Consider the following 20,798-nt stretch of genomic DNA (forward strand, 5'->3'; position numbering starts at 1 on the left):
TTTCTCTCTATATTAATAAGAAGCTTTAAGTTGCTGCCACAGCCACATACAGTGTTTGCTGTCTCCTTTCTCATATTTTCCCACCAGATACTTGGGGCTTGCCACATTTGGGGAAAATTTGTGCAATTGTCTCAGCAATATTCAGTCTTGATGCAGATTTGCTGTTATAGCCTTTAGAGTACATCAGGGATCTACTTTCACTTTGGATTTACTTGCATGAGTTGGTAAGTTGTATAGTGGTTCATGTAAAAGGTCATTCCTAGGAGGAAAACTTTCCCCTTGGGTATGCTCCTCTTAGGCTCTTAGCCATGAAGTTCTTATGTCCTGGAAGTTAGGAGACTCAATACTTATCCTTTTGTTCTCCTTGAGGCAGGTTAGATGCATGTATAAGGCTAGAGTTGCCATTCTTTGCTCTCAACGCATGTCAATGATGAGCTGTGTAGACTCAATAGGCTTTTGCTTCTTAACCGCCTCTATCCAGTCAGAGCCTTGACATGTGCTCGTGTTTTCTTTGCTACATCAACCCATTTGCTCACATATGTTTCCATTTCTTTTATTCATTGTTTTGAATTGGAGATGGGACTGATTCCACTCAGAAGAGGCAATGGTATCATCCTTAGAATCTTATTGTTGGCAAGGCAGTTGCATATGTGATGGTCTTTTCTCTCTATCTCCTGCTGGTGCTCCTGAAATTCTTGTCCTCCTGATTATCTCCAGATTATCTCCTTGTCTCGACTTCGAGCTGATGCTAAGGGTTGACTGTAGTAACATCACATCCCAAACGACATGTACTCTATGTACCCTGGTTTGATGACAAAGCCATACTTTGACAGTTGTAGAAACTGCTTTTTGTAGGGTGCCATGTTTTTGCGAAGTGGTGCTCTGAATGCTGTCCAAGTTCTCTGTGTCTATTGTGTGAATGTCCATCCTGATGATTTTGTTCAGTTCTGTACGAGTGAGGTGAGAGGTGAGTGCATGTAGGCTTCATTTAATCTTGATAATGCATCCATCTGTAGACTGTGATTTGTGGATCATATACCAACTCATGTGTGTGGATACACTGTCAGTTCCAGTTTGAACTTGCAAGCTACAAGTGGACTGCAAGCTGTATTGTGAGATAAGCTGGGAATCAGCATTATTGCCCACATAAATGAATCAAAGGAGGAGCACTGCCTATCTTCAATCAAGATGAGGTGTGATATTGAGAACTGCTCTGATATCACCAGTGCCTATGTTTCAGGGTTCTAGATATTCATTCCACACGAGTAGAAGAATGGAGTGGAGATGGGGGAAAGTGCTGATGTGCTATAAACTGAATCTGGAACTGCAAAATGCGATTACCCTAACAAGAGCTTTGGATAGCTGGCAATTGTAAACCAAGTTGGCCCCTGAAACTAAACATATCCAAATAATGTTGGACTCTTAAAATACCCAGTCAGACGTGCAAGTAAATGAAGAGTTGACATACCAAAATCTTTTGGAAGATAGTGAACAGTGCCAGACCAAGGTGTGTGCGGTAGGGGGGTTTCTAGGCTACTGTTGGGTGCTACTTTTTGACTGCATTACCTGCTTAGAAGAAGCTCTGGTGAACTTTATGTGCAGTTAAACTTCTACTTTGTGCATACTGATGTTGTTCCAGTCATGTGTTTTGACGGCTAACTTTCTGTAGCTGAAACTTTTTCAGGACCAGGGAAGCTCAAGATTTGTTCGAAGAAAGCCTTCATGAGAAACAGAAGGCAGTTGGAGCCAACAGTCCTAGACTGGTGGTTCATCTTCAAAATCTAGCAACCTCTTATGCTGAAGAAGGGAGGTTTGAGCAATGTGAACCACTTCTAAGGCACAGCTTGAAGCTGGTTACGACAAGCTTAGGGCCTAAAGCTCCCCAGGTTTCTGTCCCGTTGTTGTTCCTAGCAACAGCTTTGCATCATCTTAAGAAAGATACAGAAGCAGAAAGTCTAGCACGGGAAGCTCTCAAGATTCGTGAAAATAATTTTCCAGAAGATCATCCTCTGATGGGTAAGTTTGCAGGGGTATCACATTTTCCCATTGTCACTTTTCAGATGCTTGTAAGACAATCTTACTCTCTCTGCTTAAATATTCCAATAACGAGCAATAACTTTGTACAGGAGAAGCTCTTCAAGTATTGGCTACAATCTTACACTCCAGACACAAAAATGCAGAAGCTTTGACTTTAGCAGAGCGGGCTTTAGGCATAAAGGAGAAACAAGTGGGTAAGGATAGTCTGGAACTTGCTGTTATATTGGACTTACTCTTAGAAATTATGGACAGTTTGGGAAGAACAGGGGAAACATTACCGCTTATAGAAAGGCTTGAACGGCTTACTGCCAAGTAGAAAGGCACAATCTGTTTTAGTCCAAGGCCTGGCATGTTCTTACAGAATTAAGGTTCATGAGGCGACAGCAATTTTGTAGAAATCTTTACAGAGTGAAAATTTGTGCCTAGTTAAAAGTTTTTCAGGTAAGCTGAAGGACTTGCTTGCTGCTGTGACTTTGTCCATTCTGTAATGTTTCATTGTTTTCTTTGCTGATTCTGAAACATTTATTGTAAGGGGGTCAATAAGCAAGCAGCCCCACTATAGGGCTTTTTAAGCCTGCCAAAGGTTAGCTTGAGTGGTTACTTTAATGTAATATTTTTCTGTTAAGAGGAGAAATTTAGCGAAAAGAAAACAACTGGTAAGGAATAGTCCATCATAAGGCCGTTTTGTTAAGGGAAAAATTTTAGTGAAGCGTATGAGCTGTTTAAAATAAGGCATGTCTATGCTTACAATATTTGGGCTTAAAACAATAGCTTGCATAAATCAAAATATCAGCTGCCTGATTGGACGGGGTCTCAACATGGTAGTCCATCACAGGGACGCCTTCACTTTATTCAGCAGTAGCACACGGGGAGGAACTAGCACTTTGGCATTTGGCGGTTGATAGTGGGGGTCTGATAGACATGGTGGATTACCTGGGCTCCCTGCACTCGGCATTCACCTACAATTCACTCTCCCATAAAGGATACTGGTCTTGTCTTGACTAGTGGCACTGCCACAGCCAGGGGAGCAGCTTCCCAATGTGGTAACAATGGTGACTGATGCCAACTGCCTCCTCTCGGACCACCTTCCTATTACCCTTGAGGTGAGATCATTTGAGCCCTCTAGAACGATGGGCAATCACAGACGTCTAATTGCTAATTCAAGGTATTATGGCCAGATTCCATTCCGATGTATGCTTCTTGGTGCCTCGGCCAAGCTAGGAGATGACTGGAGCATTGGCAAGCGGGATTCCTGCACGATGCAGCACTTGATCACCATCTAATATCTAGGGAGTGTAAGGAGGAGTGGGCAGGCGCCTTGATGGCCAACCTCTCTGTTGTTGCATGCCACTGACCCTTGCTTCTAGATGAGATCGGATCGCTAGCCAAAGCTCAAAAGATAAGCGGCACAGCCCTGGAGAGGGAGACTGAAAAAATCAGCATAATATTTGGCAGGAAACTCATGCTTGACCCTGACAACTTCTCTCCGCAGTTCATTAGAAGTCGATATTAAAGAAGAAGACGTGACAGTCTAGTGGCTCTGCAACTAGACAACGGTCTTTGGATCTCTGACGAGTTACAGATCGGTAATACGTGCAGATCCTTCTTTGCCAAGCAATAATAGGAGATTCCAGGCAAAGTCAAGGTTGATGCAATCCAGAAACTTCTAGGTGCAGTCCCTACCTTGATCTCAGAGGAGGAGAATTGTCACGTGATCTGTCCCTTATCGTAGAATTCCTTCGGTCCAACTGGGGGCAAAAACTCAGACAGAATGTATGCACTATGATTAACCTGTACTGGCAGAGGGGGGAATTTCCTGATTCCTGGCTGGAGAGTACTACCACATTGGTTCCAAAACAAGATCATTGCCTGCAACTTAAGGACTGGAGGCCAATCTCTCTGCTACACTTGGAAACTCTTTACACTTGTCCTCTTGATCAGAGGAGTCCGTGCTTTACCCAAAAATCCCTTATAGTTTAGGGATTTAAGCACCCAACCATTCCCTTCTTACTCATAAATGGTCACGAACATACACTTCACTCATCCTTGCTTAAGCCCAACCATTCCCTTCTCACTCATAAATGGTCCGAGTCACGAACATACACTTCACTCATCCTTTCTTAAGCCAAAAGGAAATCTATTGCTCCTAGACTAATGACTTGGAGGACTTGACCACTCACGAACATACACTTCACTCATCCCTTATAGTTTAGGGATTTAAGCACCCAACCATTCCCTTCTCACTCATAAATGGTCACGAACATACACTTCACTCATCCTTGCTTAAGCCCAAAGGAAAGCTATTGCTCCTAGACTAATGACTTGGAGGACTTGACCACTTAGTAAAAAGGATGACAATTGCAATGCCTTATTGTAGGATCATGCCACAAAGAGTGCAAAGAGATGTATAGTGCTCAAACAAGCTTTAATCAAACAATAGTTAGGTGCACAAATTACCTTTACACTTTCCAAATGTGCAATCCCATTGTGTGCACGACGTTGTAGCACAAAACCATTGGTTCTGATGCAATTGACCTCATGCTATCAATAGTTTGAAGTAATTACAACATTGTACTTAAAGATGTTTAATAAAAACAATGAAATTGAACTTTAATGCTCTTTTTTTAACAACACAAATGTGCATCTTTTACTTTTGGTTCCATGTAGAGCTCAATGTGTAGAGATGAATGATGTAACATGAAGGTTGATTTCTTAATTTTGATGTGTCCTTATGTAAAGTGTGGAAATATTATATGTTTTTAAAATGCAACCCTTCCACTTATTTTCCATTTTCATGTTGTTGTTTTGCACATTAAACCACCATGAGCGACATTGAGACTACTTTTTGCTACCAAACTTGTATAAACACATCATTTGACATGAAAATTGTTCAAGAATAATTTAAAAGCTTTAAGATATGCTCTTTTACCATCTTGTATACATGTTATAAATTGTCTTAAAAATTTTGTATTTGTCAGTGAAATTTATGTTCATTTATGCATTTTTAGTGTTTATATTTTATATTTTTGGTTCAAGAATTATGATATTTGTGATTATTTTTGGATGCACACATAAATGATGAATAATATAGTCATAAAAGAATCCATGTGAACAAATTGTTCCATTACTTTTATAAACTATGGAATAGTTGCACTAAAAAAAACTTCATTTCTTGTAATTTCTAAGAGCAAAAGAATGAAAAGAGTGACCATTGACACATTTAACTATAGCAAATGCGCTCCTCTTGGACTCCATTTCGTTCCATCATAGCAAGAATCAAAGTGTGTAGCAGTTTCTTGAAGGACTCAAAGATCAAGTTGACAAAGGCTTTTCAGAAGAATAGAAGGAAACATAATAGTGAAGCTTCATTCAAAATTTGTTGGTGCAGACTTCATAAAAGCAACAAGAAGCACATGCACAAGTTCAATAAGTAATTGGAATTATGGCTCATCAATAGAAAGTTGGGGCCTCAACATCATAGAAGCAAGAACCCTTGAAAGAGATGATTGGCTAGGCAAGCCTTTTTACTCTATGTTGATCCATGTGAAACAACTCATAACATGTGTTGAGACTAGCAAGTCACCAATGAGATGACATTACTGTCACCTTTACCATTGGATCAACTCTCCCAAGTATCTTGTGGTATTTGAATTGGTGTCTTATGTCTTATTAGATTGCACACTTCCTCGATACAAGTGCTTCAAAGAATGTTACCTCTAATAGTATGTGACCCTTGGGTGGATCACTATGATTTCGCTTATAAGGAGTCCAAGATTGAGGGTATCATGATTGAAGACCCATAGTAGTAGGTGAAGAGAAGAGCATTAAATATTACGAAGCTTTGGAATCAAAGCTCCTAAGCATCTTGTGGTATTTGAATTGGTGTCTTATGTCTTATTATATTGCACACTTCCTCAATTTGGGTGCTCTAAAAAATGTTCTCTCTAATTGTATGTGACCCTTGGGTGGGTCAATGTGATTTCATTTGAGGAGTCGTTTGAGGGTATACTAATGTGTGGAGGTGGTATTTGTGTACCCTATGCATCAAGTCTTTGTTACCCTATGCACTTTATTCATTTTATAAGGAGTCAAATTTCTCATGCAAATGCAATAAGTTATTAAAAGACTCACTTATACACTTGAGTTCCATCTTTAGGTTGGATGTTTTTTTCTCGCGATTGAGCTTAGAGGGAGAAATAAAATCATATACTAGTTGCAGATAGGTGTAACAAACCAAGTATAATAAGTGATAAGTCAATGGACATGTAAGAGTCATAATGACCATTGACATGCTAAGTGTAGAGATGCAGACCAATACAGTTAGGGAGTCCAATATCAATGTTCACACGTGTTGAGCTTGCTATTTCAATACTCTCCCTTAAGCTCAACTGCATCTCTGTAACTCTAAGTAAGCTTTGAAACTTGCGAAAGATTTTCTCCACCCAATGTCTTTGTGAAAATATTAGCTATCAGGTCTTGTGTGCTAAGATATACTAAGTTAATCTCACTTCCGAGTACATTTTCTCTTACATAAATTAGTAATGCACATCAATGTGTTTATCCTAGCATAGAATACAAGGTTCCTAGCTAATTGTATGTTGCTCATGTTACAATGAGTGATAACTGGACCATCTACTTGCATATTCAAATCACACTAACTTTTGTAGCCATATCACCTCACATGCTACCATAGCACTATCTCTATATTGAGTCTCTATACTCAATAAATCAATTGTAAGTTACTTTTTGTTGTATCATGTAATGGTTGCACTACTAAGAAAAATATGAATCCACTAGTAGATCTTTTATAAGACATGCTATCAACCCAATTTGCATCTGTGTATCCAAACACTTGGATATCCTTACCTACTTTATAAAAAAGTTCATAATGCAAAGTGGATTTTACATGTCTAAATATATGTCTAATTGCATCCAAATGAGGCTTTTTAGGTATTTACATAAACTGACTGATAAGGTGAATAGCATAGCTCAGGTTGGCCTTGTGATAGTCATGTAAATCAAACTCTCTACTATTCTCGTGAACATAGTATGATTTTCTATATCATCCCCAATATCAATACTCAACTTCACATTTTGCTCCAACGACATTGAAAAAGACTTAGACATTGGCATAGTATACTTGGACAATATATCCAAGCCATACTGCCTTTGGGATAGCAATGCATTATCATCACATCTAATAACCTCAATAGAAGAAAGTTCATCTTCATCTTAAACTTCTTCATCAAAAGGTCATTAACTTTAGCAATCCCATTGTCACTATCACTTGTAATAATTAAGTTATCTACATACATGACTAAAATTTGATCTTACTTTCTCACATAAAGTGAGTGATCATCATAAAAAACATAAAAGCCAATATTGATAAGATACTCTTTGATATTATCAGACCATGTTCTATGTGCTTACTTCAACCCATAGAGCATCTTTTGTAACCTGGACACATGTGGGATGCTCAAAATTCTCATAACCTAAGTGCTGCTCCATATATACATCTTCTTGAAATTAACCTTGCAAGAATGCATTTTTACATTCATTTTTTGCAAACTCAAACCTTTGGTTGTTGCCAAAGCAATCATACATGTAATAGCTACCATCCTAGCAATTGGATTGAATGTTTCTTCATAATCTATGTCATATGTTTGAGCATAGCCTTTCATAACTAGTCTAGTCTTAATTCTACTAACAAAACCATGTGTATTATGCTTAATTTTGTAGACCCACTTACAACCAATAGCTTTCTTGGTATTAGGTAATGGTACTAGATCCCAAGTCTTATTGGCCTTTAATTCAACCATCACCTCATCCATTGGTTGCTACATCCCAATGAGCATGACTAATATTATCTTCAAAATAAGTGGACTCAATATCCTCAACCACCTTTACCATATAAGCATAATGGTGAGGTACATAACCTTTAAAACCAAATCTTTTAATAATGTATTTGATCCTATTAGATCTACATATCGCTAGATCACTCAATGGAGTCTTTACATTATTGTGTGCTTTTTGTACACTTGGTGTCTTGACCAAAGGAATACTAAGCTCATCATCCAAACTCTCAACCACTTGAATCTCCATAAAATCCAAAATGACTGGCAAATGCATCATTACCATCTAACACTTTTTTCTTTCCTTTGTCTTTACCTATAACACATATATGCATATGAAGATGTGGAACTGTTTGGTCTTCCAAACCAAGGGCTAACTATAGATGTAGTATCGGATGATATTTATGGTCTACTAAGGATTGATGATTTTTACTTTTCTTTTTATACATAACTATCATGATTATCATTATCATCCAATGCATCACCATTATATGCATAACAACTGCTCATCTCATTAAAAATAATATCCCTACTCACTCTAAACTTATTTGTGAATAGGGTCATAACAATTATATTCTTTTTGCTCTAAAGAGTATCCAATGAAAATACATTTTTTGGCCTTTGGATCAAGCTTTTTTCATAGCTTATCAAGCACATGAACATATGTAATACAACCAAACACTTTCAAGTGTGACACATTGGGCTTCTTGATTATAAAGCATTCTTATTCCATGAACTGCAATTCTGGGAATTTTGTTCTTAATATTGACACTAGTATAAACAACTTTTAGGACAAAAAAGTTTTGGTAAATTCTTTTCAGCCATCAATACTCGTGCAACTTAATTTTGTTTTCTGTAATCCCATTTTGTTGTGGGCTATATCTACAAGTAAACTATCTCTTTATCTCATGAGACCAAGCAGTCAATGAACTCATTAGAGAGACACACTCCCCCTCCATCTAGCCTTAAGCACTTAACTTTCAAGCTTATTTCTATTTCAACAACCTTGAAATTTTTGAAATGCTCAATTACATTACTATTTTCCTTCATGAAATACACCCATAACTTTTTTGAACAACCATTAATAAATATGATAAAATATTTGTTGTTACCAAGAGATATGTTTTGTGTATGCCCCTAAATATCTGCATATACAACTTAAATTTGCTTCTTGGTAAATATCTCAGAACTTATAGATTCAAAATCTACAACTTGTGAATCCACTTTTAGTTAGCATAATTGAAATCACAATATACCTTGAAATCGCTATTTGCAGCCTTGGAAGTGTGAAACATGGCTCGAATCAGCCTTAGATGGCCAAAAAAGTAGAGGAAAAGTCCTAACAGGCCTATTTACAGAATATACAATGCTCTGGATATTGGACACCAAATCTCACAGAAATTTGGGATTTTTGCTTTTCCCTACTTCCAGTGCCTTGACAAGCACTATCTAAGAGAAAAACTAGGAGAATGTGAGAGCTTCTTAACTATTGCTTTCTATGAAAAGCACACAATAAGAGATGACTAGTCTTGAAGGCCAAATGCACAAGAGGGATGGGAAAACCCGAACCCTAAAAATCATGTATAAAAAGGATGAGAATGAATAAAACAAGTTATTCATGTGTATGCAAACTTTGTGCACTTTCCTTCTTGCTTTCTTGTGAGAGAGAGTGAGGGTGAGAGTGAGAGAGTGAGAGCAAGAGAGTGAGAGTGTGAGAGTGAGGGATCAAGAGGGTGACACTCCTTATATTCTCTCCAAGCACTCTCTCTTGCCATGCCCATGCTTTTATTTCACATGTGGAGGTCGTAGAGGTTTGATAGTCGAAGGAGCACTCACTTGGATCATGGAGTCTACAAAGTGTATCCTTCATGGGATTGAAGGAATGCTATGCCACTCATTATAAAATGAATGCTTGCATTCATGTACAAGAGGCTATGTGAGAAAAGTCATCGATTATTGCATGTCGAAGCTCTTGAAGGAATAACAATGTGTCCAATTCCTTGTGGCCACTCCCTTGGCACTGATCTTATGGTTTCAAGCACCTTTTGAGCTCCTTAATCATTGCTTACTATTGTATACAACAGTAGACTTGCTATAATAGACCTTAAATAGTGTCTACTCACATATTATGGCTCATGTATTGCTCTATTGATGTTCATTTAATACTGGCATACTAGTAGATGCTTGGTTATTACTTGAAGATGCTTTGTGGGCCACATTGAGATCATTTAGATCAGTTTGGAGAGGTTGTTTCATTTTCGGAATGCTTACATTTCTGGAATAATAGGGCAACACTAGTCATTTCTGGAATGCTTACATTGAATAATGCCTATTGCTATTGGATGCTACACTAGTCCATACCATTGATGTTACATGCTTGGTTGTGCTCATAACATGTTATTGAGATGAGATTGGAGCTCAATTATATTGACATTGGATATCTTTCATTGTTATGGATGTTACTTGGATGCCACAATAAGAGCGTTGCAGACTACTTAGATCCCATGCTTCCAGATGTCTATCTTATGGATCTTAGATGTCTAGATGCTACACACATGATGATTTGAGCTTCTCATGCTTGTTTGGTATTCGACGTGTTTCAGTGGGAGCCGATACTTGACACTTGGATGTTACATAGAGCACTTGTTGCTATTTGTAGTTGAGCTTGAGTGTATTAGAGTGAGATAGGGGACTCATTGTGGCATGTACATGCTCTCTTGATATGTATTGAACGTAGTTACCCTATCGTGGGTTGATTTGATCTCTTGACTTTGACCTAGCACTTATGTCCATCAGGGTGTTATCAATGGTATTTATGTGCTTCTAGGTTATGTATTGAGCATTGGTTAGTGGGTTATGCATTTGGTAGTTCTCTTCATTTACTCTCGAGACCTACCTTGTGCATGATGCCTATGCCTATCACATATATGGCTAGTTACACATTGTAGTTGTGATAGTCCTCAGTGCGCCGCTTGTTTTTGGATTTTTCATCTCGATTGCTCAGCAGGTTACTGACCTATTGCTATAGTTTATTGTAGTAGCATGTCATTTCTAATCTATGCATTCTTTATGAAGGCAATCACTTGCACTTGGTAGTTTCTTGATTGCAGCTTGTGGATAGCTCATTACCTTGGCAATCTTTCTTGTTTATGGCTTAATTTGGCAATGGTTTCGGGGTTGATTTGCAAGAAATTACAATAGCTTATTTTTCCCTTCTGTGCACTTACTAGTATTATTATGGCTAGTGGTTCTCATGACAATGCTATCTTCAATATTGAAAAATTGAATGGGACTAACTACAACTATTGGAAGACATAGATATGGTAGGTTTTAGTGTAGAAATTGTAGGTTAGATCACTAAAAATGAGGGTGCCAAACTCAAAAACATTGATACTAAGGATTGGGCTGAATTGGATGAGCTGTGTAGGTCCACAATAATTTTATCACTCTCTAAGAAAAGTCACTACAAGTTGTGAATGACTGATAATCAGAATGCATATTAGCTTTGGATACAAAGTAAGAATCTTTATGACAAGTAGAGTCATGTATCTCAAATGTATTGATTGAAACAGTTGATAGACCTTGGTATGAAGGAAGGGACTTCTATGTCTGCACATTTGACTGCATTTCACTCTATCATCAGCCATCTAGCTTAGTTCAAGGATACTTTGTAGTTTCTATTTTTGCTTGGTACTCTACTTGAGTCATTGTACACTTTTCGTTCTGTGTTAACACATCAAAGAATAGGCTAAAAATGTAGGATGTTGAGAGTGCCCTCTTGATAGAAGAGGTGAATAGAAATAATGTGGATGCTTTTCATATGTCACATGCATTGAATGTGAGAGGCCGACTATACGCCAAGGGCCATGGTAGAGACTCTCAAAGATCTTAGTCTAGGAAACATGGACATTCTCATAGTAAGTCCCATGGTTGTAACTCCAGCCTTACTTGCCATTATTGTGAAAAATCATGTCATATTTGGCCAGAGTGTCATAAAAATACGCAAACAAGTGCAAGGTCATGAACCAATTCTCACAAAGAACCTTATCTCTACTGCTTGGATGATGCAAGTTATTTTGACTCTTTTGGTAATTCCTCATGGAAGATTACCCATGGAAATCTTGTTATTGCACGTGGTGTTAAGTCTTGTACCCTCTATCCCTTGCTTGTATTTGGATCTGTTGAATATGTTTTGGCTGTGGTTGCAATTCCACATGTATCTCTTTGGCATTGTTGCCTTGGGCACAAGTCTTTGAAAGGATTGAAAATGCTTACCAGTTTGTAGTATCTTTTGCCCCTAGACTATAAGTGTTTTGAGTCTTGTGATCATAGTTTATATGGTAGGTAGACATGTACTATGCATAAGAAGTCTGGCATGAAGCGCATGGGCTCTTGTTCATTCAGATGTATGTGGTCCCATGCCATGTTAGTCACTGGGTGGTGTAAAGTACTTTGTCACATTCATTGATGATTTCTCATATAAGCTTTGGGCTTACTCTGTTAAGCAAAAATCAGATGACTTGTCTACCTTTCAGTGTTGGGACTTGCTCTCGTTGAGAACCAGTTTGGGTATGAGACTGAAATACCTAAGGTTAGATCATGGGAGAGTATGTCTTCAAAGCTTTTGAGTAGTTTTATGATGAGCGGGGTATTAAGCATCAGTTGAACACCTTTTACACCCCTCCCTAGAATGGTATTGCTTGCTTAATGCGCATGAATAGGACGATTTAGGAGGATCTGCAGTATGCTTAGCTAGATAGTCTTACTGCAATACTTTTGGGGTTGAGGCAAGTACTACTGTAGTACACTTGATTAATATGTCATTGGTGTGAGGCATTTTGCCATGTTCCCAAGGAAAATCGTAATAAGTTGGATCATAAGTCCATGAAATGTATCTATATTCATTATGGGGATGCAGGTGAGATGGGCTATCGCCTATGGGATTTGTAGGCTCATAGGGTTATCCATAGCCATTATGTAGTTTTCCATGAGGAAAAGATGCATAATGAGCATGAGCAGGTAGTCAAGGTATGCATGGTGATCTTTTAGGAAGAGCCTCCTGCTCTCAGCCCAACCAGGATGGCTTATAATAAAGTAAAAATGCCATAGCCAATATTTAGCCCACTAGGGTTAAGTATAAATGGCTAAGATGTAATTTTCCAAGGATCTTTTTGGCTAAGTCTAACATTTCATGTTTGAGGTATCAACCTCCCACCATCCAAGAGGGTGCATACTCTTAGCCACCATGGCATTAGGGTGCATACCATGGTTCATCAGCTGATTCTCAAACACCATTAATGATGGTAACATGATTTTAGTCTAGTCAGCTTGGCTATGGTTTCTTGGCACTTTGGTCTATTTTCTTGTATTCTAGTTTTATAGTTTGATGTGGGAATGAGGTTCTTTACACTCAACAAAACATGGATGATGAAATGTTGGACTATTTAAAGGAGATATTCCTCGAAGGGGTGTCTACAAATACTGTCATTTTTGCAGTGTGCTTGAAAGCTTATTGCATGAAAATATAATTGAAATTAGGTTGGGTGATAGATGTTGTGATCAAGAAATTTGGTTTGGAAAGAGATTGTTATGTAGAACATGGGCCTTGTGAAGAAATTTTTATGTAGAACAAATACAACTTGTTATGTCATATATGTAGAACATGGGCCTTGTGAAGAAGCATCGAAATGTTACAAAATGATGCAACTACAAAGCATACTTGTAGATATCGTGGCATATTACCTTTGTTATGTACTTGAATGCTTGTGGCACCTTGGGGGCATTATGAGTAGGCCAGGAAATACATATTGAGGTCAAGAACTTAGGCTTAGGAAATGATCCTATGATGGGATATGTGTTGGTGGACATGTATGGGAGGTGTTAGGATGGGGTTGTTGGAGGGAAATATTGTGCTTGGCAATGCCCTAGTGGATATGTATGCCAAGTGTGGCACATTTACAAAAGCACGAGAAATGTTTGATAAACTTTTTGTATAAGGTGTAGTCTTGTGGAAAGCACTAGTTACACGGTATGCAAGTCATGCCTATAGTGCATATGTGTTGGATTATTTTGAACATATGCAATCTAAGGGCATGTCTCCAAACCTAGGTGCCTTTGTGTGCATGCTCAATGCATGCATCTATTGGATGTGGGCCAAATGCATTTTATGAAAATGAGTGCCAAATTTAGTGTCATACTAGATGCATAGAACCAATGTTGTATTGTTGATCTCTTTGGTCATGTAGAGGAGTTTAACAAGGCTTTAGCAGTTATTGAGATGATGCCATCTAGTGATTCTCTTCTAGTCTGGATGGCTTTGTTGGGTGCTTGCTAGTGCTTGCCAAAAGTGGAAGAATGTGAGGCTTGGGAGTTGGCCTTTGATTGTATCCTTTAGATAGATAGAATTATTGCTTAAGCCTAAATCTGTATCGCTAATATTATGCAATAGCTACTAGGATGCAAGAGGATGCATTGGAGATTGAGGTCATGCAAGTTGCAAATAAGACTTGGAAGAAGCTAGGATGTTGTTGGTGGATTGATGCCAAAGAAAACACTCATTGCTTTTTATGCGGGGACAAAAAAACCCCACAGCAAATACATTTATGAGATGCTACAATATCTTATAGAAATGATACCATGGCATAGTTATTCTTTGAGCTTGGGTCTAGTTTCACAAAACATATATGATGACATGAAGAAATATGTGCTCTATAGGCACAATGAGCAATTGCCTATGTCTAGATCAACACATGAGAAGGGTCAACTATAACTATTTCTATGAATATCCGAGTCTGTAATGATTGCCATAGAGCTACAGCTCTCATACCCAAGATAGAGAAGCAAAAATTTATGGCCAGAGATGGTAATTGTGTAGTATGTTGAGTTAGCTGCAATGGAGCTTCTGTGTAGAGATGCATGTTGAGAGAGAAGAGACAAAGACACACGATTTGTGGTACTGAAGAGTGTATCTCAATAATGATTTTAGATAGGTATATGTACTATGTACAACCTAGCCCTTACGGGTGGACATGGGCATTGCCCTTTATCCCAACAACTTGCCCCCTAAAGATAATATGTCCAAAGGTAGAGAAAAAGAATTAGCTAAGTCTAAGTATGTACAAAGCTGAAGAGACTATACCTATCCAACACCCATCATCTGTTGGCAATGGGCAAACCTCTCTGCTAGAAGACCTTTCATGAGAAGGTCTACAGAGTTATTATCACTATGCACCTCGACTAGCTCAATGCGCTTGCCATCAAGTACCTCTCTAATGAAATGATACTTCACCTGTATGTGTTTTTTCTTTGCATGAAAGACATGGTTCCATTCTTACAAGATAGCACTCTGACTATCATAGTGGAGGACAAGAGCCTTAGAAATCCCAAGCTCAGCAACCAAACGTGATAGCCATAAGGCCTCTGTATGCCTCAGTGGTAGCCACATACTCTGCCTCTATAGTAGATAGTGCAACGCACTTATATAGCCTGGATATCCAAGAGACAAATCCTCTTGTGAAGTTAAACACATACCCTATAGTAGTGGACTTCCTGCAGTTTGCATGTCTAGCATAGTCTGGATCCGTAAAGCCAACGACATATGTCTTTTGCTTACCAAAGTAGATGCACAAATCCTTTGTGCCTTTGAGGTATCTCATAATACCTTTCACTGCTTCCCAATGCTTCTTGCCAGGGTTTGCCATGTACCTGTTAACCACTCCCACTGCAAAGGCAATGTCTGGACGTGTAGCAACCATAGCATACATCAAATTGCCAACAGTTGAAGCACATAGAATCTTGGCCATTTAAGCCTTTTCACCATCAAATGTAGGGCTATCTTTTGCACTGAGTTTCACATGGAGGCAATGGAACTCCAATTGCTTTCCCCCCCTCCATATTGAAACACTGTAAAATCTCGGATACATACTCTTGCTAAGATAGATAGAGTAATCCCTTCGATCTATCTCTAAGTATCTGCATCCCAAGAATGTGATTGGCATCACCAAGATCCTTCATGCCAAAGCTGCCATGAAGACTTTGCTTCAATGAATCCAAGACATAAGTATCCCTACCAGGAATCAACATGTCATCAATATATAGAACCAAGATAATCAGACTGCCATCTGTTGCCTTCTTGGTGTACAAGTAGTGATCAACTTGACTTCTCTGAAAGCCCTGAGACGGCATGAAAGTATCAAAATTATAATACCATTCCCTCAGTGCTTGTTTCAACCCATATAAACTCCATTTCAATTTATAGACCATTGTCTCTTTACCTCTAGCCAACAAAGCCTTCATGCTACTGCATATATATATCCTCATGTAGATCACCATGTAATCATGCACTCTTTACATCCATTTGTATGAGCTCCATATCTTCAGCTGCAAGCAAGCCCAAAAATGGTTCTTAGAGTAGTCATCTTGACTACAGGAGAGAATATCTCGTCAAAGTCAATTCCATGTTCCTGCTTGTACCCCTAAGTGTGTTTTGTACTTTTGGCAAAGAACTAGAAGTGACCTTCATCTTATAACCCCACTTGCATGGAAGAGTTTTCTTCCCTTTAGGCAGCTGCACCAAGTCAAAAGTACCATTCTTATCAAGTGATTTCATTTTCGATATCATGGCTTTGAACCACTTCTTGCTGTTTGGTCTAGTCATTACTTCCTTCAAGCATGATGGTTCACCACAATCCATCAACATGACATAACATGTAGCATACTGCACACAAGAAATAAACCTATTTGGATGCCTTGAAGGTTGGGTTGACCTACACAGTAAAGGCTGCATTTGCTGGCTGTTGGGCCTACAAATCTGCATTTACAGGTTGCTGACTTGAAATATGAGCCTATAATTCTACATGTACAAGTTGCTATCCTGAAATACGAGCCTACAATTCTGCATGTGCAAGTTGCTGTTCTGACAGTTTAGGTTGTCCTAACTGCATGTTTTCAGGCTAAAGCTGTGTGTATCATGGAAAATACCTTGCTGGTCATTTCCATCACCACTTCTTGCATTTTGAGGATCATTTACATCATGTATACACTGTTGTCCATTGGGCACAAATGGCTGTCTAAAAGGTACATCCTCCCTGAAAACAACCCTCTTGACTTCCTCAATCTTCTCGAGCTGCTTATGCATGCGATCTTCATAGAAGATGACATCATTGCTATGTACTATCTTTCTTTTCTCGGGATCCCAAAATCTATACCCCATCTCACCCTCGTCATCGTATCCTAGGAACATGCATTTACGAGACTTTAGTTCAAGTTTGTTGGATTCTTCTTTCCGTATGCACACAAAAAACTTGCAGCCAAACACTCACAAATGAGCATAAGAAGGTGGCTAATGGACTCTTCCCCCCAAGATCTATTCAATGACCTGATAATAAGATGAATGGCTATCATAACAGCTTTTGTCCAAAATCCATGGGATAATGCAGCATGAGATAGCATCATACGGATCTTATCTTGTATGGTCTAGTTCATGTGCTCTGCAACTCCATTTTGGGGTGGATTATGAGGGACAGTAAGCTCCCTCTTTATCCCCTTGCTGTCAGAAATGTTGAGAAGTAAGCATGGGAACTCTCCTTATACTGGAGAGGATAAGGGTAGCTAGGTGTGAATGGATTGGAGGATAGGGAAGCAAGGGAAACCCTAACCCTAACTCCTCTAGAGACTATATAAACAGCATAAAATACACACTCATTGTTGAGGAGAGTGTACTAGTTGTACCTTGAACAACTGACTAAGAAAGATCTTATTCTTGTACTTGAGCTCTCTCTCTCCCTCTTGTGCACACTCTCTCATGCTTCCAACTCTGATTTGCAACAAAAAATGCCTGAAAGGCATTGCACATACTCCCGACCATTGTTAGAGTGAAGATACATGTCTTATCATTTTGGTTCTCAACCAATGCCAAAAATTTTTGAAACCTGTCAAGCACTTCATCCTTGCTTACGAATAGGGTAAACCCATACCTTCCAAGTAGCATTATCGACAAATGTGACAAAGTATTTCTTAAATTTCTTTGAGTTGATTTCTCTACTTCCCTTAGCTCCACAAGTGGGGTAGGTAGTTGTGGTAATTGCTCATTTGGTGGTTGCTGATTCCAGCCTTGTGAATTCCACCCTTGCTGATTCCAATTCTACTGATTCCAATTCGACGGCTATTGCCATCCTTGGTGTTGATTCCGATTTCCTCCCCATGGTCTAGAATTCTAAAATCCACCAAATCTTGGTCAAAACCCTTGATTGAAATTCCCTCTGAATGGCCTATCTTGATGTTGAAAGGTGGTCTCCATCCAAAGAACTATTGTTGTTGCCTTTGCCATCCCAAATTGTTAAATGGCCTCTACTGTTGGAGCATCAAGAAATACTCAGCTTGCTTGTGCCAAATTTTGTTGAATCTTTTGCTAAACCTGCTCCGAAATTTGTCCTTGAAACTTTGGGTTATACCAACAATTAGTTGTCAAATGACCATCCTTTTCACAAATGTCACAATGAGCTTTCTTGCTACCTCCTGCTTGACACCCATTTCCTTCAACTTCTTCTCCACCATCTTTTGAACTAAACTCCCCTTGATCTTTTCTTTACCCTTCTCCTTATGCTTCCTCTTCTTATCTCCTTTATCTGAATTAGAATCAGAATCTAAATTTGAGTGAAATCTGAACTGCTACTTGCTTTTGAATCGGAATTGGAATTTCTGTCTGTATCAGAATCATAATCTACTGTCATCCAATTTCTTCTTCTTCTTCCCCTTCTTTCCCTTCCTTTTCACCCGAGAACTCTTCCTTGAAGAACTCGGACTTATAACTCCAAATCTCTTTTCTGCTCTTGTTGCAGTGTCTACCAAGGCATTAAAACGAGCTCTAACATCTACACCTACTTCTGCATTCCACAGTTCTTTCCGTAGACCATGCATATAATATCCAATCAACATTTCATCTGTAGGCCTTTCAGCATTTGTAAGCCTCTTCAAATGCTGATTGAATTTCTGAGTGTAATTCTTCACAAACATTTTCCTTTGCTTAATCCCTTTGATTTTCGTAAGCACATTATTCGGAGTTTTCTCCTTTCGGAATCTATTTCGAAATGCATCCGTTGATGCTACATAATTTGCAAAATGCCCTATATTAAAATTGCTCAACCACTGCATGGCTCTTTCCTCAAGTGTTGCTTGGAATTGTCACATCTTGGCTTGCACATCATACACTTCGTCAAATCATTTGGCTTGCCACCTTATTTCAAATTGAGCTACATGGCAATCAGGGTCTTGTTTGGACTTCCCGAAAACGGTCCGAACTTGACATGTAAATCCACGCTAGCCGCCGCTGCTGCCATATTCCTTTGTGTATTTGGGGTCAAATGCCTTGTTGAAGATAATGTTGATGTTGTATGTACTGAAGGATGCTTGCCACTGTCTTCTCACCACAAATGCTTGCTGCAATACTACTCCTCCTACAAAAGTTGGATCCAATTTCCGAACTTCTCTAGGTTCATTGAAAAGTCCTATCCTCCAATTCCTCTGCACTCTGATCTCAATCACCCTCCAAATTGTCACTTTGCATTCCACTATCTTCACCACTTTCATGCCCTTTTGCACGCTGTTGCACACTGCGCTGCCGCGGTGCCCACCTTGTGAAATATGGGTGAACAAGTTGTTGTGAACTCTCCAAAACGAAAAATCATTCAGTATTTGACTTCCAAAAACATAATCGCCAATGTAACTACCCCCAAAACCACTACTCACCATGGCACTCGTCCCTCCCACAGAAGAGAGAAAACTCGACCATGAACACCCTTCATAAACACCGTGATCGCGAGTGTATTATGGTTACATGACTGAGCAGTAGTTACATAGTTTTACTATTTGAAATGACATTCTAACATTCGATCTGACAATTGAGAAAATTAGAATTCACACTAAACTTCATCTTCACATCACAGGCATTTCACTTTCTACATCACTGCTTATCTCACTACGCTCAGATATGAACTCGCAAAGGATCAGAATAGAGGAAATAAGACAATGCAGGTTGACAAACTGCATCTGCCTCTTTCATTTAGGAAAATTTGCCATAGTTACATAATGATCCGATTGAGCATACATGCGAACATAACTAAATCCCAGGCGTGCTATGAAAAGCTACGACCTTCCATTTTCAAGATTCCAAAAATAATCAAAATTGACAAACGTCCGAAATGTTGAGATGACAAGCTCAACACATGTGGACATTGATGATGGACCGCCTGGTTAGATGGGTCCACACGTCTACACAGCATGTCGGTGGTCATTATGACTCTCACATGGCCACTGACTCAGTACTTATTATATTCAGGTTGTTACACCTATTTACAGCTGGCATAGTTATAGCGCCAGTCGACTAGTGTAGTCGGTTATGCATTGTTTGACTTAGTAGGCCACTTTCCTTTTATCTTGTATCTTATCTATACTTTGTGTACATTGTGAAGTGTGTGGAAGAAGAAGAAGAAAATCAGCAAGAAAACGTTTTGGCCTCCATCTCTCTTCTTGTCTCTTGAGTGAGCTTCTCCTTGTGCATTCTGTGTGTTCGACGCAGCATCTTGAGCAATCCCCTCCACCACGCGATTCTTGACATGGTATCAGAGCCGCACCACTGAGAGAGGCTGATTTCGAAGGTTGAAGCAAAGGGGAAGAAGCAAGGTTCGAGCAAGCAAGCCACGGGTAAGAAGCTCTCCCATCCTTCCACTCTTTCTCTTGGATAGTGCCTGTGGAGGCACCGGAAGCAGGGCAGAGCAAAAATCTCAGATTGCAGTGAGATTTGGTGTGCGCGAAGAGCACTGTATATTCTGCAGATAAGCCCTTTAGGCCTTTCCCGCAGTTATTTTGGGCATTTGAGGCCGTTTCAGGGCCCGTTTTAGAGTCGCAAGTTGC

The 20,798-nt window shown here is 39.2% G+C and overlaps 1 protein-coding gene across 1 annotated transcript in view; it reads left to right on the forward strand.

The window, feature by feature from the left end:
• The window catches only part of LOC148036755 (Tetratricopeptide repeat (TPR)-like superfamily protein), a 102,581-nt gene extending 99,916 nt beyond the window's left edge, over positions 1 to 2,665 (forward strand). The window contains exons 7-8 of the mRNA XM_087675629.1: positions 1,685 to 2,016; positions 2,127 to 2,665. Coding sequence (XP_087531755.1) covers positions 1,685 to 2,016; positions 2,127 to 2,353 — 559 coding nt within the window. The 3' untranslated portion in view covers positions 2,354 to 2,665. The remainder of the gene's footprint in view (positions 1 to 1,684; positions 2,017 to 2,126) is intronic.
• The last annotated feature ends 18,133 nt before the right edge of the window (positions 2,666 to 20,798 follow it).

This window comes from Lygodium microphyllum, chromosome 4, assembly GCF_053477565.2.
Source record: "Lygodium microphyllum isolate KBCC chromosome 4, Lygodium_microphyllum_v1.1.10, whole genome shotgun sequence".
Taxonomy (NCBI): Eukaryota; Viridiplantae; Streptophyta; class Polypodiopsida; order Schizaeales; family Lygodiaceae; genus Lygodium; species Lygodium microphyllum.